General features: G+C 45.1%; 2 protein-coding genes and 1 pseudogene across 2 annotated transcripts; 2 read left to right on the forward strand and 1 right to left on the reverse strand.

Moving 5' to 3' along the window:
* Positions 1–460: 460 nt before the first annotated feature.
* On the forward strand, positions 461–11,796 carry LOC132243773 (olfactory receptor 14L1-like). The gene is made up of 3 exons (XM_059714163.1): positions 461–998; positions 11,031–11,105; positions 11,699–11,796. The coding sequence occupies exons 1-3, from the start codon at positions 461–463 to the stop codon at positions 11,794–11,796; spliced, it is 711 nt and encodes a 236-aa protein (XP_059570146.1).
* A 129-nt stretch (positions 11,797–11,925) lies between these two features.
* Positions 11,926–16,608, forward strand: LOC132243774 (olfactory receptor 13G1-like; annotated as a pseudogene).
* Positions 16,609–22,190: 5,582 nt separating this feature from the next.
* LOC106739582 (olfactory receptor 6F1-like) lies at positions 22,191–23,165 on the reverse strand. The gene has a single exon (XM_059714164.1). The coding sequence runs from the start codon at positions 23,163–23,165 to the stop codon at positions 22,191–22,193; it is 975 nt and encodes a 324-aa protein (XP_059570147.1).
* Between the last annotated feature and the right edge of the window lie 201 nt (positions 23,166–23,366).

Raw genomic sequence — 23,366 nt, forward strand, 5'->3', positions numbered from 1 at the left:
TTTTGGTGGAGATATTACTGCTGATGTGAGCTTCCCTTGTACATTTGTTGCTCTGACCTTGATCGTTACCTTTGTTCTCCCTTCACTGGCCTTGCACAAGGCACCGAGGAGAAAAATGTCCAACAAAACCAAAGGGACAGGATTCCTCCTTCTGGGGTTTTCTGACACTCGGGAGCTGCAGATCTTACACTTCCTCCTCTTCCTAGCAGCATACCTGGCAGCCCTGACAGCGAATCTCCTAACAATCACAGCTGTAGCCCTCAGCCACCACCTCCATTCCCCAATGCACTTCTTTTTGACAAATTTATTCATCCTAGACCTTGGCTCTATCTCAGTGACCATGCCCAAATCCATGTCTAACTCTTTATTGAACACCAGGTGGATTTCCTATGCTGGATGTGTTGCCCAAGTGTTTTGTCTCCTCTGCTTCTTGGAAGCAAATTTATCCCTTCTCACAGTTATGGCGTACGACCGGTACATTGCCATCTGCAAGCCACTGCATTATGAGATAATAATGAACAGAACAGCTTGCATTAAGATGGCTGCCAGTGCTTGGGCTGCTGGTGTCATGTACTCTGCACTACACACTGGGAGCACCTTCAGTCTACCCTTCTGCCACTCAAATATCATCAACCAGTTCTTCTGTGAAATACCCCAGCTGCTCAAGCTCTCTTGCTCTGACACATACCACAGAGAGCTGGCAGCTCTTGTCTTCAGTTTGTGTTTAGCTTTAGGCTTTTTTGTTTTCATCATTGTGTCGTATGTTCAGATCTTCACTGCAGTGTGGAGAATCCCCTCTGAGCAGGGCCATCAGAAAGCCTTCTCCACCTGCATTCCTCACCTTATCGTGGTCTCCCTGTTTCTTTCCACTGGTGGCATTGCCTACTTGAAGCCCATCTCTGACTCCCCATCCCCTCTGGATCTCCTGGCAGCTGTTCTGTATTGTGTGGTGCCTCCATTGATGAATCCGGTCATCTACAGCATGAGGAACAGGGAGATCCAAGCTGCCCTGAGGAAACTGCTCCACAGGCTGATCCGTTCCAAGAACAATATGTCCATCTTTCTTTCATGAGTTTGCTTTTCTTATATTTCTTTTATAATTAACTCAAGAAATTATTGTTTTCATACTTTAGTGTGCAACCTATTTACTCAAAATAAAGGTGGTGGGTTATTCTCTAACTTCATAGGTACAATGACACTTGACTTGTCATTTTGTGTTAATTCCATTGAAGAAGGGAAGTAATGTTTCTTGCTTCAATTTTACCATCTGCAACACCTAAAATATATGCCATCATTTGCAAGATGATGAATGCAAGACTTTTGTTTACCAGTTGGTGTATTAGTATTATTATTTGCATCACTAATATGTAGGGGATTTAAACAATGGTCTACAAGTGAATAAACAGTGAGACAATAGGAGTATTGGATGTCTTATTACACAACCTCCTTTTTTTAATTTGAAAGCTCTTCCCATGAGATATCAGGGTGGTTGAAGTCACTCATGATGACCATGCGGTGAAAGCATGCAGCTGCTGCCAGTTCCCTAGCAAATTCATGGTCAAGCTCTTCCTCCTGGTTAGCAGGTCTGTAATAGCCTCCTACAGTTATAGCCCTTCCACCATGGTCTCCCCGTATTGTAACCCAGAGGGTCTCAAGTCACCCTCCTTGGGTGCCAATCTCTGCTTGTAGGGAAGTGTCCTGCTCCTTCACATAGAGAGTTAAACTCCTGCCCTTTCTTGCAACACAATCCCTCCTATACAAGGTACAGGCATCAAGACCTGTGGTCCAGTCATAGGTGGAGTCCCACCAGGTCTCCATTATCCCTATGAGATCGTATTCAGTTTTGGTTACCAAAAGAGCCAGTTTCTTCTGTTTGGCCCCATGTTCCTGGCATTTGTGTACAGGAAGCTAAGCCTGCAATTGGGAGCTCTGGGATTCCCGGTGCTCTTAGAAGAGTCTCATTCTGGGGCTGGGGTTGGAGTGAGATCCTTTGTGGTACCTGACCTCCTGATTCTGTGGTTGTCCTGATTCTTCCAGGGCTTGCACTAGTGATTGTGCACCTGTGCCCTGGCGATCTTAGTGTAAATATCATGGCATCCTTGGGTTAAAGAACGCCATCATCAGTATTTGTTTCCAATATTAAATGGCTGGAAAGGAGTCTGTATAGCTTTCTGGATGGGCACATCCCCAGGTAAAATATTATATTAATGCTGGTTGGACCCTACTGCATGTTTAGCCATCTGTTAATATGAACCCACAATCTTACATATGTGTCCCTTTTTCATGTTAAACCCAAGTGGCTAAATACATACACGCTGTGTCAATTTTAGCATGATGGAAAGGCATTTTGGAAGAGGAGGACTTGCAGTATTTCCTAGGACAACCTATGACTGAAGAATAATAGCACGTGTTGATCCTGTTGATGTTGTTGGGAGTAACCATTTTCTTTGAAGAGTTCTCATTTTGACCAATGCATTTTCTCACTGAATGGTGAATTGAAGCACAAACTTTTAGTCATGATGGGATACATGTCCAAGAAAAGGGTTATATGGGTTAATCTTCCCGTGGCCAAGATGGTTCTGAAAGCAGATCTCTCAGTTTCCAAGGAACTGAGTATGAGGCTGATTAATGGGAAAGTGTTGTGAGTGCTAGGTTCCTGGAAAAGAGGTGGGTTCTTCCTCCTCCATTTTGCCTAGTTTTAGGACACCGGACATGCACCTAAGAGTCACAAACCCTTTCATTGCTGTGATGACATGTTTTGGAATCCCAAATCTCTTTCAGTTGGATGCAGATGGTAATGCACGTATCTCTTGCAAAATGATGACCATACCCAGACCATACTTTTGTGAGGAAGGCAGCTACACTTAAGATAATGCCAGCTGAGCCCAGATTGTTTGTGACAGCTGATTCTGGTCTTGTCAGAGCTAGGACATTGGGCTCTGGCTGCTTTCTGACCCTGTCTATATGAGACTCTGACTGAGCAGTAGTTAGTCCCCAGTCATTTACTACTTGTATAAGCAAGTACTAAATGACTGACAGGAAATGGCATTACTGCTGAATTCCACCAACTAACAGCTCTTTCTTGACACTGACTGCACAGTAGCCTGACACCACTCAGCAGTAGCGTCACATCGCATTTTCTGCCATGCGACAGTACTGTGCAGCAGTCACGGGCTACTGTGCAGTCAACATTTCATGTAGATATGGCCTCTGAGAGTGTCACACCGGGTCCCAGGCTCCCAGATCTGGGCGTCACTTGGAGTTGAAGGGGGCAGGCAGAGGGAGCAGACTGCAGGAAGGAGCCAGATGAGGAGCCAGGAGGTCAATCTGAAACCGGGTGTGTAGCAGGGCACTAAGGTGCCTGCTACTTTTGGAGCAGTGAGGAAGGAGCCCAGCTGCATGTTACCATGGCAACCGGAGGGAGCCAATGACCCACACCTGTTAGCGGTCAGCTGACCAGAAGGGGCAGGGCCTGGCTCCCATTTAAACCCCAGGGCAAAGGCCAGGGAGGCAGTTCCCTGCCAGCAACTAAGGGGGAAGGAGCTCTCCCAGAGCAAGTAGCAGGGTGAGGCCAGACTACAGGTACAGCCCAAGCTTGGGGAAGGCCCCCCTGGTGTGGCTGGAATAATGTTGTAGCCGGGTGGCTAGGATTGATGTTATAGCCCAGGGGCTTGTGTTTTGTTTGCTATTTTCACCAGAGGTTTGGGTGAGGCTATTAGGGGTTGGAGGAGGCCTCACAGGGGACCCACGGCAGTGGGGAGATCCCAGCCCCAGAGAGGGGGCAGCGATTGCCCAGTGCCAGGGAGGCACAGTGCGGGACCGAGGAACGTCAGTGGGCAGAAGGGTAGGCCCCCCTGGAGGTTTCTGCACAGGCTTCCCCAGCCTGAATGGTCAGCTGGAGAGGCTGTAGGTTGGGATGAACAGGTTGAGATTCAGATTTGAGGCTGTGGCCTGACAAAAAAACAAGGTAACAATAATTTAGTAGAGTTACAAATTTCTTGAAATGCTTGATTTAGATGGAACGACGGACCGAAATCTAAATGCACAATAAATGGTTATATTTCCTTCAGCCTCTGTTTTGACCCTACAGGTCCCAGATTGGAATATTGTGCTCGGAGACATGTGAAGTGATCTATTTGCAGAGATGAGTGCAGATTTTATGAGTCCCAGCCATCCTGACCTGCCTTCACTAGCCGCTGTTTCCTGTCTGTTTGTTGCCATTTTAGGCTCTGATTTTCTGGAGACTATAAGGACATGTCTACATGTCACCCTACAGTGATGTAGCAATGCATTACATCACCATACGGTGTGCTATGGTGACATAACAATCATGTGGGTCTACACGAGATGGGCAGCTACGTCGCTGTAGTGGAGCGCTCTCCTGGTATAGTGTATCATTATGCTGACATAGCAGGAAAATCAACCTGTGCAACAGGTGCATGGCGCTGTAGGGGCAGCTGCTGCACTGTGGTTTAGTACTTCCAAAAGGAAGAGCTAAAGCATGGCACTGAAGCAACACCGCTGTACGATGATGTATAGATGCACCCTAAGGAACAGAGCACTGAAGACTTCATTCCTCAGTCTCTTCTACTGCTTTGCCAATCCCAGGATTTATTGTTCTGCAATTAAAGAGAACCAAACAACAGAAAAATAATGGGATGGATCTAGTAACACGTATACCTGAGCATGGAGAATTACAGGGCATAAAAGTTAAGAGAAAAGATACTGAGTCACCTATATCAGAGGCACTGTTATGTGTAAAATGCAGGCAGATCTTAAAGGTACTCACAACACCACCTAAGCTACAAAACTGAGCCAGCACACCTGTGTAACTCATTTCCTAAATGTGACTACATAGCTCACCATGTTTTGAGATGCCTGAATATTTTAACTTGGCTCCCAGATGGTACATATCCTGGCCCAGAAGCAGGATACAATAAATAAAAGGCGATGAAACTAAACAATCAAAATAAAGCTTTCTGGCTTGAAAATACATGAATCCAGGATGGCTTATTTCTGATTGTGTGCTTCAAAGCTGAGCTGGGCTCTAGGGAACAAGTCCCAGAAGCCCTAAGAAGAGAGATGTGGATAAATCACCTTCCTGCAACATCAGTCCTTCCAAACCAATAAAGTTTATTGTGATCTGCAGAGAGAAACTGGTTTGGATCTACTACTGCCAGTTCAGTCTTGGAGTGAAGAGAAAGCTGCTACTAAGATATTTTGACTTGAAAGATTTGGCAGTGGCAGGGAAAAGGGAAATGAGATAGATCAGTAGTGAGAAAAGAAGCGAGGAGTCCTGGTATTGGAGGATCTGTCTCAAGCTGAGAAAACGTCACAAAGAACATTGCTGTAAGTCTGTTATTGCAATTAGCTGTGGTTGGTTGGTAACAAGGGGGTGTGTGTTTTATTTAAGCACCTAAAAAAGACACACAGCTGGAAATATATCAACATTTTAATAGCAAGGTATTCAAAATTTCATAGGTAGTCAAAGGAAAAAAAGAAAGAAAAGAAAACAGTTCCCTGTAGAAAATCTGAACTGGTCCCAAGAACCCACGTATTTCAGTGTCTTTGGAACTAGACATTTTCAGTCAAAAAGCCCCTGGAGACTGCAGATTTAAACTAAATAATCCTCCCACCCATATATTTTATATTTAGTTTTTCTACATAAACATATGCTTTTGAAGAAATGTACACACTGCAAAACGTTATGTCCTTAATAGAAGACATTTTTAAAAGAAATCTCTTTCCAGGCTTAAATTCTAAGCCCCAAGGCAGAGATTCAGTATTACACCAGAATGCCAATCCCACCTATTCATTGCATCCAAATTTTGCTGTTTTCCAGAAAAAAAACACCTGGAGGAGGGATAGCCCAGTAAACCCTGCTGCTGATACCCCGCAAAATGCATTTTACATACCTGAATGCCTCTTGAATTAGGGCCAGGGGACCCAACAAAGTGTGATAAGCAAATGCATAGTGAGAAACATCCCTTGCCCAAAGAGCTTAAAGTTCTTGTACCCAAGTGACAAAGACCAATGACACAAAGTGAAAGTAACAGGACGATGGGATTAGCCTATCATAGCACAGAGATCAATGTCCACCTGGCGGGTGCAGACCATATAAATCAGCTTAGAGAATCCAAAATACCAGTGAAGTAGGTTCAGATTGGGTATCCGAGGAACTTCTTCACTGATGGACCAATGAGGCAGCGGACTAGACTGCTTAGTGAAGCTAAGAAATCTCCCATCATTGGAGTTGTTCAAGAGGATGGATAAGCGTTGGTCAGGGATGATCTAGGTATTGCTACCTCCATGTTCTTCTCTGGTTATTTCCCATTCCTCTGGTCTTTGCTGTTTGCTGCATGGGATCAGGAAAGATTTTCATTTCACTTCCTTTTGCTACAGGTGGGGGATTTTTTGGCCAGACTTAGAAGCCTTTGGGTGTTGGCTGCAGCCAAGGCTCTGGATTTTGACTGAGTGTGCTGAAGCTCCTGCTTGGACTAATATCCCAAGGTCGCTAGCTGTAGGGTCAGGATCAGACAGATGCCTATATTTGTGAGAGCCCGGCAGGACAAATTATGCTGAGGGGAAACCAGCACGGGTTTGTGGCAGGCAGATCGTGCCTGACCAATCTAGTCTCTTTTTATGACCAGGTTACGAAACGCCTGGACACAGGAGGAGGGGTGGATGTCGTATACTTAGACTTCAGGAAGGCCTTCGATATGGTATCCCACACCATACTGGTGAACAAGTTAAGAGGCTGTGACTTGGATGACTACACAGTCCGGTGGGTGGCGAATTGGCTGGAGGGTCGCACCCAGAGAGTCGTGGTGGATGGGTCGGCTTCGACCTGGAACGGTGTGGGCAGTGGGGTCCTGCAGGGCTCGGTCCTTGGACAGATACTCTTTAATGTCTTCATCAGTGACTTGGATGAGGGAGTGAAGTGTACTTTGTCCAAGTTTGCTGATGACACAAAACTATAGGGAGAAGTGGACACGCTGGAGGGCAGGGAACAGCTGCAAGCAGACCTGGACAGGTTAGACAAGAGGGCAGAAAACAACAGGATGCAGTTCAACAAGGAGAAATGCAAAGTGCTGCACCTAGGGAGGAAAAATGTCCAGCACACCTACAACCTAGGGAATGACCTGCTGGGTGGCATGGAAATGGAAAGAGATCTTGGAATCCTAGTGGACTCTAAGATGAACATGAGTCGGCAGTGTGACAAAGCCATCAGAAAAGCCAATGGCACTTTATTGTGCATCAGCAGATGCATGATGACTAGATCCAAGAAGGTGATACTTCCCCTCTATCGGGCGCTGGTCAGACCGCAGTTGGAGTACTGCGTGCAATTCTGGGTACCGCAATTCAAGAGGGATGTGGATAACCTGGAGAGGGTCCAGAGAAGGGCCACTCATATGGGTAAGGGCCTGCAGACCAAACCCTACGAGGAAAGACTAGAGAAACTGGACCTTTTCAGCCTCCGCAAGAGAAGGTTGAGAGGCGACCTTCTTGCTGCCTATAAGTTCATCACGGGGGCACAGAAGGGAATTGGTGAGTATTTATTCACCAAGGCGCCCCCGGGGGTTACAAGAAATAATGGCCACAAACTAGCAGAGAGCAGATTTAGATTGGACATTAGGAAGAACTTCTTCACAGTTCGAGTGGCCAAGGTCTGGAACAGGCTCCCAAGGGGGGTGGTGCTCTCCCCTCCCCTGGGGGTCTTCAAGAGGAGGTTAGATAAGTATCTAGCTGGGGTCATCTAGACCCAGCACTCTTTCTTGCCTATGCAGGGGGTCGGACTCGATGATCTATTGAGGTCCCTTCCGACCCTAACATCTATGAATCTATGAATCTAAGCATGTTTCCACCATTTTGCCAGCAGTCTAAGGCATGGAAGTTCTCCTAGTTCCGCTGCAGTGCGAGAACAATAATCCAGGATGTTGCAACGATTTACATCAAGCATGGACTTCAGATAGAGACAATGGGTGCATTCAGAAGAGTGCATACCTGCACTTTGCGGCCCCTATGACATGTTTTTGGCTCTGCAAACCACATGCTTTGAACATGCAACTGTTTGCCACTCTGCAAATTTGCAGTGCAAGGCCCAAATTTGATACTGGGATGTCTCAGTATTAAAGCGAACAAATGCCACAAAAAGCAGTGCAGCACATGCAGCAGCAGCATATGCCACTGGAAACAGAGCCTGGCCATCCAGAAGCATGCTCTGGCTGCCAGCCAGGCTCTGTGCAAACAGATTGGTGCTGCTACTGTATTTGGAGGCCCCCAGGAGCCCAGGTAAGGCTGCTGGGGCCAGCACAGCTCCCCTACCCCACCCAGGACAATTTGATGCACACCAGAGTACACATGCATGAGCGTGCCCTGGGGCACATAGCAGTGGCACAAATGTGTGCTGTAAATTCTTGTGCCCCTGGAAGTGTGCACCTCTATACACAGGGATATGCCCAATTAGATTCATAGATTGTAGAGTCAGAAGGGACCACAATGGATCATTGTGTCTGACCCCCTGCCTCTGGCAGGAAAGAGGACCGAGGTCAGATGACCCCAGCCAGGTGACTATCTAGCCTCCTCTTGATGATCTCCAAGCTAGGTGATAGCACCACCTCTCTTGGTAGCCCATTCCAGATCCTGGCCACCCTTACTGTGAAAAATATCTTCCTAATATCTAACCTAAATCCATTCTCAATTAGTTTACACCCGTTATTCCTAGTCACTCCCTGGGGTGCCCTAGTAAACAGCGCATCCCCTATTCCCCGTTGGCCTCCCCTAATAAATTTACAGGCAGCCACAAGATCTCCCCCTTCAGCTGTCTCTTGTGAAGGCTGAAGAGATTCAGCTCTCTCAACCTCCCCCCAGAGGGTCTATCACGAAGGCCACTAATCATGTGAGTGGCCCTCCTCTGCACCCTCTCCAGATTCACCGCGTCCCTCTTGAAGTGTGACACCCAAAACTGGACACAGTACTCCAACTGTGGCCTGACCAGTGCCGCATAGAGGGGGAGCATCACCTTTTTTGATCTATTAGTCATGCACCTGCTAATGCACGACAAGGTGAGATTGGCCTTGTTGATGGCCTCATTACACTGCCAGCTCATGTTCATCTTGGAGTCAATTATGACTCCAAGATCCCTCTCTACCTCCGAGCTGCTGCGAAGGACACTCTCCAACCTATAGGTGTGCTGGGGGTTCCTCCTTCCCAGGTGGAGTACCTTATATTTATCTTTATTAAATTGCATCCTATTTCTCTCTGTCCATTGATCCAACCTGGCCAGGTCAGCCTGAATCTGCTTCCTACCCTTCGGTGTACTAACTTTGCCCCATAACTTGGTATCATCAGCGAACTTGGAGAGGGTGCTCTCCACACCCTCATCCAAATCGCTGATGAAGATATTGAATAATATCAGTCCGAGGACTGAACCCTGCGGGACCCCACTGCCCTCCACCTTTGTTCTGATGCAGCCATATAAGAGAATCAGGCAGCATGGATTCACTAAGGACAAGTCATTCCTGACCCACCTGATTACCTTCTATGGCTCTGTAGATATGTGGAGACCAGAGGATGTGGTATACCTTGACTTCAGCAAGGCTTTGATATGGTCTCACACAGCAATCTCTCAGACAAGCTAAGGAAGTATGGATTGGATGAATGGACTGTAAGGTGGATAGAAAGCTGGCTGGAACATCAGGCTCAGGGGGTAATAATGAAGGGCTCAATGTCTAGTTGGTAGCTGGCATCAAGTGGAGTGCCCCAGGGATTGGTCCTGGGGCCAGTTTTGTTCAATGTCTTCATCAGCAACCTGGAAGATGGCATAGAGTGCATCCTCAGCAAGTCTGCAGATGGCACCAAGTTGTGAGGAGTATTAGTACCCCTGGAGGGTAGTGTTAGGCTCCAGAGAGACCTGGACAAACTGAAGGAATGACCAAAAGAAATTTAATGAGGTTCAATAAGGAAATGTGCAAAATCCTGTGCTCAGGACGGAACAATTCCATGCACTGCTACAGGCTGGGGACTGAGTGGCTGAGGACTGACTGCTGCAGCTCTTCAAAAATGGACCGGGGGGTTACAATAGACAATAAACTGAATTCGAGCCAACAGTGTGCCCTTGTTGCCAAGAACACTAACAGCATCCTGGGCTACAGTAGTAGGAGCACTGCAAGCAGATTAAAGGAAGTGATTATCACCCTCTATGTAGCATTGATGAGGCCACATCTGGAGCCTTTGTCCAGTTTTGGGTCCCCCACTACAGAAGGGATGTGACAAATTGAAAAGAATCCAGTGGAGGCCAAAAAAATGCTTAGGGGGCTGGGGCACATGCCTTGTGGGGAGAGGCCGAGGGAACTTATTTAGTCCAGAGAAGAGAAGACTGAGGGGAGATTTAATAGCAACCTTCATCTACCTAAAGGACAATTTCAAAGAGGATGGTACTGGACTGTTCTCAGTTGTGCCAAATAAGAAAACAAGGAGCAATGGTCTCAGGTTGCAGCAAAGGAAGTTGAGATTAGATATTAGGAAAAACTTCCTCACTAGGAGGGTAGTAAAGCGCTGGGACAAAGGACCCAGAAAGGTTGTGGAATCTCCATCCTAGGAGATTTTTAAGACGCAGCTAGACAAAGCCTTGGCTGGGATCATGTAGATGGGGGTGGTCCTGGTTTGAGCAGGGGTTTGGACTAAATGACCTCCTGAGGTCCCTTCCAACCCTCATTTTTATGATTCTATGGTGGGGATTAGAGGGTGTCCTGGCCCAGTGGAACCAGAAAGGTCTGGTTGGATCTGGTCATCTCGGAGCTTCCTTGTGGAAGCTGCTTTTTTCTGACCTCATTCCTAGGAAATGAATGGCTTATCATCACTTCAGCCATAAACAGAAACCTTGATTCCACCAGGACACTAAGAAGAACTGACTCCTCTTTCAATTTCTGGAGTCTAATTGGACCTAGGAAACGAATATTGCTTCTCTTCCACTCTGCTTCAGGCCCTGAGTCCCACAACTCATCTGCACCACCTCACACCTCTGGCAGGCAGCAGCGTGCAGAGACACGAGGCAGTGGAGGACGACATTTCATGGAACATAGGGCCAGTGCAGGGGGCAGCAGGTAGGGATCTGCAGACCTCAGAAGCACTTTCTCAGAGATGCTGGAAATAACATGCACACACCAGACATTCATTCAGGGCATTACTGAGCTGTCTGCCCTGCATCATGATGATGTAACTCTTGTGCTCTCCATACTAGCCACAGCGTATGCGTGGAAGGAGTCCGTGCAGTCATTGCCATGCTTGTTGCCTTTTCAAAGGAGGGCATTTTCTAATCCTCTGAAACCTTGTCTGTGTGAAGAAATTCCCCTCACTCTCTGCCCTGCCTTGGGACATCCCGCACACCCCTCCTTTTTCACATGGGAAAAATCGTAATAATGTATTTGTTTACCAGGTTTAGTTTGGTAGTATAGACAGATGGCATTAGTTCTCCCCCCAAAAAGAGCATCCCTAGGCACCAGTGGAGAAGGCAGCAGCATTCTGTTTAAAAAATCTGCCAGCTCCCCATCCGTTTCTAACAGCGCTCCACTCATGCTCCCAAATGTTCCTAACGGTAAACCCCTCTGTCTTGAGATAATTGGTCTTGTGCAATGCCTGATAATTCAGAAACCCGAAGGTGTTCCCTGTCAATGGGTTGTGCTCTCTCTCATTGTAGCAAGTGACACAGCCATGGAAAAAGCATCTGTTAAATTCAAACGCCAGAGGCTCCCCATCAATGTTGGCATAGCCATCGAAAAAATAGGGGCTACCTGAAATTCCCCACCCCATAAGGCATGTCGAATTTGAATATTTTCTTTCTCTGAAATGTACATTAGCCACTGAATAGATGGGGTTGAAAACCTCTTTTTCTGTCTGTGACAGTTGTCCGGGGGGAGAAGCGCTATGGTCTGCGGTTCCGAAAACATAAACCTGTACATGGCCGTGCAGACAGAGGCCAGCATGATGTATTGGAAAGGATCTATGCAGTGTACTACATTTTGCAGTTCACCATCTACTTTCACTCGGTCTACCCACCATGTCATTTTCATAATCTCATCCCTGTAGAGGCAGCAGGCCTCTTTCAAAAGGTTTATGTCCTGCTGGCAATAACAGGCCAGCTCCTTTTGCATGTCAAAGGTCTAATCACGGTTATTCTGATACCATTCTAAAAACTGTCCTTTCTCACCGGACATCATATTTTCAACACCGTAGTACGCCATCTTTGGGAGAGGCCCCACATAATTTCAGTTTTCTGCCGTGTTAAAAAAATGTGGGAAATAACCTTTGCATCCTTCAAACCCCATCACCTGTGGAAGTCTGCTAAGTTTTACTGGCAAAAAAATTTAAAGAATCTATGAAACGGATGCGTAGCCTGGTTACTTCGATGCACATGAGTTTACCGCCCTGAGTGATTAGTTTCACGCCCATTTTTTCCTTCAATAACTGGCTGACAATGAAGTAAACACCGTAACCTTTGGCGTTGTGGGCTATAAAGGTGTAGTCCTTGAACTTTTTATCCATAAAGACCATAATAAAATCAGACAGACACTCTTCACCCTTAAACTCCCAAGGGCTTTCTCAGCTTTTTGGGCTTAGATTACAAGCCTTTTGGGGGGTTTTGCCTGCAGCTTTCTGAGATTTTTTTCCCCCCTGTCTTTAGTTCCTTTGTAAAATGTAGTTGGGCACATGCATCCCCATCTCCTGCACACATTCAGAATAATAAAAAATGTACCCCTTGCCTTCTTCAGACTCTTTATCTGATGCATAAAGCACCAGTGCTCGTTTACGTCCATGATTTTCCCATAACACTGTTTGCACTGCCACCCTTTGCACTCATGCTTTTTGTCCAGGTAAGATTTACACTCATCGCACAGAGTTTTAGTCCGACATTCAATCCGATTTTCAGAGGCCAGGGCCACATGCCTTTCTAAGCACTCTTTGGAATGACAGAACAGCTTATAATTAGGGCACCTCTATGTCCTGCCCACATTTTCAGCGCAGTTTGGGCTCAGGCAAAGATGACATTGGAACCTGCACGTGTGGCTATGGCTGTACAATGTCTGACAAGGATCGCAATAATTTCTTATGCCAAACACCTTTTTCACGTCCAAAATACCATAATAATGTTCACCAAGAAGCAGAAGAAAACAGGTGTCGGGGTATCTGGGGGTGTCCTGTGTTTTAAATACACTCCACCCATTTTTTTCCTTACGCATCACTATGTGAATGTTAACCTGTTCAAGGTCTTCAAAAAAAGGTACGTGGTGGAGCGTAGCCTTTTGATACATAGACATGCCTAATTTCCTATGTAGTTCTTTGGCACCATCTAGCAGTTCAACATCTCTGGCCCCTCTATGTTTTGTAACAGCCAATAGACTGCCTGCAAAGCACAGGTTAGCATCATAGGTATTCAAGTCGATTAAATACTTCCTCTTTTTAGTAATGATCTGGGAATAGGGGATAGAGTTTATAACTCTATGGCTCCCACCTCCCCGGCTTCCCACAATGACCACAACCAGCCAAAATGTTGAATCGAGCAATATTTCTCTCTGGCTTTGTAACAGATTACTGAACCACTCTAAAAATAGCTCTGGGATCATCTTGTTTAAATTAATAGCTCGAGAGTATAAGCAGTTTGCCATGCTATCTGCCTGAATACATAACTGGGCACAGTCATTGCCTGTGAATCTCTGGCAGAGTGCTGCTACAATTTCTTCCACCCCTCGGCGTATGGCTTCATATGCCACGTGTAACAGCACACGCTTCAGATTCACAAAAGGGAACTCCTCAGTGTACCTCGTGCCTCCAAACCTGGCTACAGCCCACTCTTGCCTTCTCACCCGCACCATATGTATGTCTGGTAAAACATCCTCTGCTGACTCAGGAGACCAGGGGGCGCTTGAGGGGTCCTCTAAACTGTCTTCCACACCAGACGCGTTATCCCAACCCTCTGACCCTTCAGGTCTTGGTGGTGGGGGAGCTTTGGGTGGCCTGGGAACATTTGAGTGGCCCTCTAAAGGTCTTCCTAAATCATAGCCACCATGTCCCCTCTCTGGCTCTGTGGGTCCTGGTGAAAGGTCAGGTCTGGGAGGCTGGGGTACATTGAAGGGACCCTCTAAGGGGCTTCCTAAACCATATTCTCCACCCCCTCTCTCTGGCTCCAGGGGTTGGGGTGAAGGGTCAGGACTGGAAGGAAGACAAGTGTTTGAGGGATCCCTAGGGCATCTCTTTTTTTTTTTTTTTTTTAACCGGTCTTTAGCCTTCCCCACGCTCCTCTTTAACCAGGCCCTTACTTTTTGCCCCACAATCCACTTGCTGGTTCGCCACCCATTCTTACCCCAAGGTTTACCATGGCTCCCCATCTTATGATACAGGCCACAACTGCTGTCCAAATTACACAGACGACCTCCTCTCTGAGTAAAATTTACCCTTTTGCTCTGGTAGTAATCATGATCTTTCAAAGCACTCTGCACACTGTTTCTGAGATGTATATGTCTGCCAGCTTCTCCTCCCACAAGAAACACATAAAGTTTCTGAAGCTGATTTCAGAAAAATTACCTTTTATTACTGGATAAAAAATATGACTATATGTGCTTGTTCTGCTTTTCTATTTGAGAAGAAGAGGTTCTGTTGGAAAACAAACAGTTACAAACAGTTGTTATAACTTAGTGTGATTATAGTAACACAGCCACAAATAACCCACCATTTAAAAATAATTTTTACCTTGCTGTGGTAATATTGCATGGGGCTTCCTCACCTGATCAGCTCTCTGTAATATAAATGAAATGACGCAATAAGTAAGTCCTCTGTATTAAAAAAATCAATAATAGATTAAGGAAAATAGTGTACATATAAAGTAAAATATAACTGTTTTAAAATAGTCACCACTAAAAGACAACTCCACCCATTTAGTCTTAAAACACGTGGAGATCTGGACACACCGGTCAGCTTTTTTCTTTTTTTTTTTTTGATCTGGTTTATCTTTATGATACACACCCACCACCCCCATACCATACACAATCTGAGAATATACATTTTTAAATTCAGTCTATTTCCATCAAAATCTTTTAAGTATTTACTGATTTATTTTGTTAAACCTTCTTCTAAGAAGTGTTTTTTTTATCATTTCCTGTGACCATTATGCCTTGTTGGCCTTATCTTTACAGCAAGACTTTTGGTAAAAGATAACTCCTTTAGTCTTAAAACAGAAAGAGCTCTGAACACAATGGTCATCTTTTTCTTTTTCTTTTTTTTTTTTGTGGTCTGGTTTCTCTTTATAACACACCCCCACCACCACCCCCATACCGTACAAAAGCTGTGAGAATATATATTTTTAAATTCAGTCTTTGTTTCTATCAAAAACGTTTACAATATTTACTAGTTTATTTTGTTACCCCTTCTCCTAAGAAGGGTTTTTTATCATTTCCAATGACCATTATGTCTCATTGGTTTTATCTTTACAAAAAACCCTATATGTATGTGATTAGAGATTCAAGACACTAAAGCAAATGCTAATCTACATTAGATGTAGAAAACTGTTGATGTGCTTTACAGCCTCACATCCCCCAGCCTCCCACCAAGATCAGCAAAAGATATACTCCCCAACCCCATTTTAACCTGTTTTTGCTAAGCCCTTCTCTTGAGCAGGGTTTTATAATCTCTAGTACCAATTAAGCATTCAATATGGGGTATGAGTGTTTTATCATGCAGGGCCTCTCCATCCACCCATAAGTCCAGATCCTCTTCTTCCTCCTCATCTATGTCAACACTTTGCTTGGCAACCTTGCCATCATTGCCGCAATCCTATTCAGCCCCAGACTGCACAAGCCTATGTACTTCTTTCTCTTCCACTTGGCTATAGTAGACATCAGCTGCACCACCACCATCATGCCCAAGATGCTTGAGAATCTAATGACCATCACAAGTACTATCTCCTTCTTTGGGTGCATAGCATAACTCTACTCTTTCACATGGGGTCTGGGCATTGAGGTGGTTCTTTTCACTGTCATGACTTATGACTGGTATGTGGCCATTTTCCACCCTTTGCATTACAGTACAATGATGAATAAAAAAGTGTGCTTGGGTTTATCCGCTGTGGTGACAATAACTGCTGTGACCAATTCTTGGGTGAACACTGGCTTGATTGTGCGGCTGACTTTCTGTAGACCCAACATTATCAACCATTTTTCTGAGACATCTCACCACTGCTGGCCCTCTCCTGAACCTCAGTGAGGATCAAAGAGATCATGGGCTTCATTGCAGACAATTTCCTAGCCATGGGGGATTTCCTATTGACGTGTTTCTCTTACTGCTTCGTTCTCAAGGTCATCATGAAGATCCAGACATGTGAAGGAAAGAAAAAAGCTCTCTACCTGCTCTTGTCACCTCATTGTGGTGTCTCTCTATTACTCCACTGTCATCTACACCTCCATCAGGCCAACCTCCAGCTATTCTTTTGACAAGGACAAGCTAGTAGCTGCTCTGTATACTCTTGTGACTCCAACTCTCAATCCCTTAGTTTATACCCTGAGGAATAAAGAAGTCAAGGTGGCCCTTAAGAAAGTGATTCCATATCTTGGGAGATAGGTTGCTACAGAGAGAACACTGAATGGGTTTCTATCAAACTTGAGTACCTGGTACATGTTTTCCTCCAGAAAAGTAATTTGGAATTAATTTGATAAGGTTTTGACAAAAAATGTAACTCACAGCTTTGTAACCTGTCTTATTTTCTTACTTAGTTGAAACTTTAGAAACATGATGAAACCCTGTTGCTGAGAAAAAAAGGAAGCAGCGAAAGAAGAAAGAAAGGAAGAACCTTCATGAAAGTTATCATTTATTGTCATAGGTCTTGTATGCATGATATGATGGCCATGAAATCAGAAATTATGTAAACTTGCTCTGTGGTTTTTGCTGTCACTTCCTCTGAGACGGGGAAAACACTACTTGTTTAGAAGTCTAACTCATGTATAATTTGAAAGCTGTAAAATTGAACAAAAAACTCCTTATCCCATCTGGCAGGGGGGTAGGTTGTAGCCGTGTTGGTCTAAGGACATAGGCAGACAAGGTTCCTTGGGTGAATTTGATGTCTAATAAAAGATACCAAATTCACCCAAGGAACCTTGTCTGCTTATCCCATCTGGTGAATTCCAACGCATGTAACCGAGCTCATTGAAACACAATTGCACCACTTTCTGCAGAGCAGGTAGACATGTTGAATTAATAAACTGAGGAACATTGTGATGAGGTGATATGAATAGATAATTTATAAAATCTTACAACATATCAAACATAACACTGTATTCACTCAAATATAAGATGGCCCTGAATATATGATGATTCTCCAATAATTAGAATCTAGATATAGAAAAATAATATATTCATTACACTTTCTGGGTAGAAAAGCTAAGTATTGGCAGGTTGTCTTGAAGTCAACCCCCACTACTACAGCGGTGGGGGGAGGGAGGGGGGCAGGTACCCTTGCCGTCTGCCCTGCCCATTTCTTTCCCATCCAGCCTTCCCGCCCCTGCTGCCATATGAATCTCCCCCACCCCAGCTCCCAACAGTGTCTGGCCCTCCCCCCAAATTCCCCCCCACCCCCAGTCTCTGCCTTTTCCTTCTATGCTTCCCAGTCTCTGACCCCACCTTCCTCCCACCTTCTTACTGTCAGATGCTGCTCAGGCCACTTCATCCAGGAGCACAGCATCTGGAAGCTTGGCCATTGCCTGGCCATGCACCCATGTCAGCGCTGCTGATGGTCAGCCAGGGGAAGGTGTTTCCATGTGCTCTGTGCCCAGGAGTGAAGCCTGCCTGAGCCAGGACTGAGCTGCACCTGGCAGTAGTGGCAAGGGAAGGGGGCAGGGAGAGGGAGTGGGAAGCAGAAGCCACAGAGCAGAAGCAGAGGTGAGGCAAGAGGCTGCTGTGGGTCTCACTCCTGCTCCAACCCAGGCTCAGGGCCAGAGTCAGAGCCACAAGAGTCACCTGGCTCCCTTCTTTGATTCATATGCTAATATAAGATGCAGGGCTTTTCCCCACCATGCTGTCTAGGGGAGATACCTCATCTTATATTGGAGTACATGTGGTATGTGTGGGCTAAGTATATTTGTTAATTATATAACAGTTTGCATAAACACATTGCACTGTTACCAGTTAAAACCTATACTACCTATACATTTGCTCAGAGATGGGGAGGGGTCTGTGTGTTTAATTAGAGCGGTTACTGTACAGCCACTCTAATTAAAATTACTGTACAGCCACTCTATTAAGCCCCCATTGCTTTTAACTAAAGCTCATTTGATGCCTCCATGGCTATTTCAAAGTGTGGGGGACTTAGCACGCTGCAGTGTTGTAATTACACTCCAGACCAGGGGAGAGCAAAATGCAGCCCGTGGGCCAGATGTGGCCTGACAGGCCATTCTATCCAGCCCACGGGGCCCCTAAAAAAAAGGAGAAAATTAATATCTGGCTGCCCCTGGCTGCCTGTCATGCAGCCCTCTATGGTTTGCCAAAACTCAGTAAGCAGCGCTCCACCCAAAATAATTGCCTGCCCCTGCTCCAGACTCAGTTAATCGAGTTTGCTCTGACCCATAACAATTAGAATGCTAACAAGCACATCTATAGGAACCCATTTTTTTCCCAGCCATCTGTTTTTCTTTAATATGATTATTGCAAAAGACTGTGATAAATTACATCAACATGGTGCACCATTTTATTCCTCATCACTGACTACATAGAACCATTTTACACGTGCTCCGATGCATTCTGATTACACTCAATAGTTTGATAATTCTGAGCATTTCTGCATCTAAATTTTGGGTACCAAGGTCTAAAAGTTGAATTAAATGTTCTGAGTCTGGTATCTAATTGCCTTATACAGATTACAGAGACAGTTAGTCCACTGTAAAGTGACTGGGGGACTAACTGAGGAAAGATTCCTAAGCCAACCAATATGCAGTGCTAAAGAGATGAGTGCATCGCAACTCCTCTCCTTTCTCAGACTTGGGCACCTTGCTACATGACTTAGTTTGTTCCCTGTGAACCTGGGACCCTGAACCCTCTTTCTGCATGTGGATGTTAAAACTAGAACTAGGAGTCCAGACAACGGGCATGCCCTTTAAAATACAGCAACAAGAGGTGGTGGTGGTGGCATATTCTACATCAAGGATTTGCAGTCTTTTGCCACCACGGACCTCTTCTTGCAACCCAGCCCCTTCTGCAGACCACACCTTTACACCCCGCTCCTTGAGCAATCAGCAGATGCTGAGAAGGGAATAAGTAGAAATAGCTGGTGCTAGGACCCTGTGGATGCTGCCTCTGCTGCAGCAAAGCAAAAAACTTCAGTCAGGCAGCAGAGGTTGTCTTCCAAGGGTCTTAGTGTTGCTGTGTTGACTATGCAGTTGATTCCTGGAGCTGCCATGGGCTGAATCCAATCTCTTTACAAGCCAGATCTGGCCCATGGGCCATATTTTGCCAAACCCTGTTCTATATAACATCTTGCTTGTTAGAGCACTTGCCCAGGATATAGGATAACAGAGTTATAGGCTCTCCTTACCCTAAGGGTGTTCAAACTCACAACTTTCAGAGAAGTAATATAGCGATTAGGCTATAATTATGCTGTGATGGGGACCCTGTCCACCCACCTAGTTGAAGCCGGGCTACTGGACAATCAAGAGAACAAGGTACATAGGGTTACAGAGACAGCAAAGTAGAGGAAACATGTCTCTGTAGCTTGGGGATCGGGGCACCCAGCATAGGTATAATTGACCCTTCTGCACCCTGGGCTGTGGTGGGGTATGGAGCAGCTGCCAGGCTGCTGGATACACCAAAGAAAATAAAAGCACAGCATTGAATAGCCTGGCCAGGGTTTTTAAAACGTTGCCTCAGCTTTTTATGTGGTGCAAGTTATACTGATTTCAATAGAGCTGTGCCAATTTATATCAGAAGCCAAATTCTATTTGACCTTTTCTGCACAAATGCCATTGGCATTTTTTTTCAAAAATGCATATTTTAGATTAATTTCCAAACTAGATCTGTCCATAACCAGGAGGGGTGGGGAATGGAGGAAGAGGACCCTACCACATCTTATTTCAACAGCATAATGCTCCGGGCAAAAATCCTGGAAGTGAGACTAGGATTCTAGACTCCCTTTACCCAGAAGATTATAGATATGCATCTATCCCTTCCCAGTTAAGCACTTTAACTACCAAGGCCATGGGTTAGCCATTACATAAAGGGAATCTCCTCTCTCCTCTTATACTTGGCCCACTGGTAAATGAAGAGAATAAAAATGTGCTGGGCCAGGAAACAAGCAAGTTTGAAGAAGAGTCATTCAGTAATGGGAACATTTCTCTGAAAGAAGAGGGAATCCTGGGTTCTGACCCAAAGCCCTCTCCTCGTTAGCTTTTAACACCTGGCATTTAAAATTAATTGGATCAAATGGATAGATAGTAGTGGGAAATATTCATCTCATTGCGGTGGGGTGATGGGGAAGAGCTCAACTCACAGTAATCTTCCTTTCTAATCAGCATCCCTCTCACTGAGTCATGCTCCTTTTAGTTTACACTTCTCCTGACACTTAGAGATCTTTCTCCCTTGGCCACCCAGTGGGACAGCTTCAAAAAGAGGAATGGCATCTAGCTCATGGCCAGATTGTTTGACCATTTAGGCTCAAAGTTGGAGATACAATTTTAAATTCCCTCTAGATAAAGGCCCCCTAGAATTTGGGTCTCCTATACCCTTGGCAAGTGCCCTAACCACTAGTCTTTTGAGGTAAAAGGTGGGAGGGCCCCAGCCTTTCTTTCTGGTGTATGCTACATAGACAGAAATAGGAGCTAAAATCTGTGACACTCAGGCACTTAAAGATGAAATCAGATTTGGCCCCAGCTGTCTAGTTTTTATAGTTTCATAGTTTCTAGGGTTGGAAGGGGCCTGAACAGATCATCAAGTCTGACCCCCCTATCAAATCTAGCCCTGTGCTGTCATGGGTAACTATGTCATACAACTCTTTGCACAAACAGATCAATCTCCATCCTGAAACAAGATCTATTTTTTTCAATACTCACCATCCTTATTGAGGGGCTATCGCGGAATTTCAGTGCTCTGTTGGTTAGGAACCTCCTAATTTCTTGATTCAATTTATTCAGGTCCAGTTTGTACCCACTTGTACTTGTGCCTATGTTGCGCTTAATATCCAATAGTTTTAGCTGTCCCTTCCTGACGTACCTATAATCAGAAACCACGTTCCCACTTTTGAACACTGTGACTGGAGCTGCATATGGTATTCCAGATGCAGCCTTACCAGGCCCTTGACATCCATACTCTCTCTCTCTTTTTGGGAATATCTCACCTAATATATCCTAGGATTGCATTTTTGCATTTGTCTTTTTCATGGTGACATTATATTGATGGCTCAAAGTCATTATATGATCAGCTAATACCCCAGGTCCTCTTGTTCCTCACTCCCAGATGATGAGTTCCCTGAATACAGCAGGAAATATTTTTTTATTGGACCCAAGTACATGACTCACCTCTTGTTCTCAGTGGATGCATCTACACGTGCACCCGACGGCACAGTCTCAGCAGCGCACAGGTCACTTCCGACCCTCCTGCACAGTAGCAACAAGGTACTGCACAGTGGCTCATTGCAGCAGCATCACACATCATGCCCGCTATCACTACTGCTATGTAGCGTCTTGTGCAGATTCACTCAATGTGAACAAGAGCAACAGGATGTTGAGGCAATTATGAGACAGAAAGGGTAGCAAATAGTCACTGAGCAGTGGTGACGTTCTGTTTAGGATTTTCAAAACAGCTGGAGGAGATTATATGCCCATTTCTCATAATAAGCATTCGAAATCCCAGTAGTCATCTCTAACCAACTGAAGCATACAAAGATAATATTTTCAAAAGCTTGAAAGTGGTTTTGGAGCACAGGTCAAATAAAAATCAGTTAAACTTGTGGTAATACTGGACAAATTTGTATTATATTGCTACTGCAAAAAAAAAAATGAAACGTTTAAATACTTACTTCACATTGATATCAATTGGATTTATTTTCACAAGGAGCTTTTATGAAGCCGAGTAAGCCCCCACCTACATCATAAGTGCCTAAACACGTATCAGATAACTTTGGCATTTAGTAACTTTTGAAACTCCCACCCAAATTTTCCTTTCTATTTTACAACACCATCAGTATCGTGGTTGTTTTTCCATATGATTGATCTCCTCCTCAACAAAGTTTTCCTTATTGCTGTTTTCACATCGTTATTCCTTAGAGTATAGATCAAAGGGTTTAGTAGTGGGGTAATGACACAATAGAAGACAGACACCACTTTGCCCAAGTCAAATTTATATTTGGCCGGGGGTCTGACATAACTGAAGATAATTGTCCCATAATAGATGGTTACCACTGTGAGATGAGAGGCACAAGTGGAGAAAGTTTTTTTCCGAGCTTTTGCAGACGACAGCTTTATAATAGCGGCCACAATGTTAACATAGGATGACATAGTAAGCAGGAAAGAACTCAAGATGACCACGGAGCTGCAAGTATACCCAACAGCTTCCTGCACATACGTGTCAGAACAGGACAACTTGAAGATTGGGTCCGAGTCACAAAAGAAATGGTTGATTTTCTGAGGGCCACAAAATGATAGCTGGGAGATTAGGATTGTGGGAAGGAGCGGGGAAAGGAAGCCACAAACCCAAGAGCTGGCAGAAAGATGGAGGCACAACTTGGGGCTCATGATGGTGGCATAACGCAGTGGGTTGCAGATGGCCAAGTAGCGGTCATAAGCCATGACAGCAAGGAGGAAGCATTCAGTTGCTCCTAGGGAGAAGAAGAAGTAATACTGAGTCACACAGCCGCTTATGGTGATGGTGATACTTCTGGACAAAAAGTTGCCCAGCAGCTTGGGCACAGTGACTGATGTGTACCAAATCTCCAGGAATGAGAGGTTCCCCAGGAGGATATACATGGGGGTCTGAAGGAGGGGATCCGTCAGGACAATGCCAATAATGAGGAAATTCCCCATGAGTGACAGCATGTAGATGGACAGGAAAAGCATGAAGAGAAGGATCTTGATTTTCTGGGGGCTGCCAAATCCCAGCAAGATGAATTCTGTCACTGAAGTATGGTTTGTTTTCTCCATGGATTCCTGGACGCTAATCTGAAAAGGGTGGAAGAAGTCAATGAAGTCAGATGTCAATAGCAAACACTGCTTAGTCCCTGGAGTGGTTTCTGTGGGCATATTTGAGATCAGCCTGCAGTGAAAGACCAGATCCAGACACCCCAAAGCTAAGTAGAAATATAGACTTAAAAATTTAATTTTCTGTGTGGCTTCCCTGTATGT

Source organism: Alligator mississippiensis, chromosome 11 (assembly GCF_030867095.1).
Source record: "Alligator mississippiensis isolate rAllMis1 chromosome 11, rAllMis1, whole genome shotgun sequence".
In the NCBI taxonomy this organism is placed as follows: Eukaryota; Metazoa; Chordata; order Crocodylia; family Alligatoridae; genus Alligator; species Alligator mississippiensis.

Excerpts from the sequence above, each read along its gene's own strand:
- LOC132243773 (XM_059714163.1), top strand. The coding sequence starts at position 461 with ATGGCGTACGACCGGTACATTGCCATCTGCAAGCCACTGCATTATGAG. Across the intron at positions 999-11,030 it reads CAGCATGAGGAACAGGGAGA|GCAGCAGCGTGCAGAGACAC; the intron begins TCCAAGCTGCCC and ends CACCTCTGGCAG. Across the intron at positions 11,106-11,698 it reads GCCAGTGCAGGGGGCAGCAG|CAAGTGACACAGCCATGGAA; the intron begins GTAGGGATCTGC and ends CTCTCATTGTAG.
- LOC106739582 (XM_059714164.1), bottom strand. The coding sequence starts at position 23,165 with ATGGAGAAAACAAACCATACTTCAGTGACAGAATTCATCTTGCTGGGA.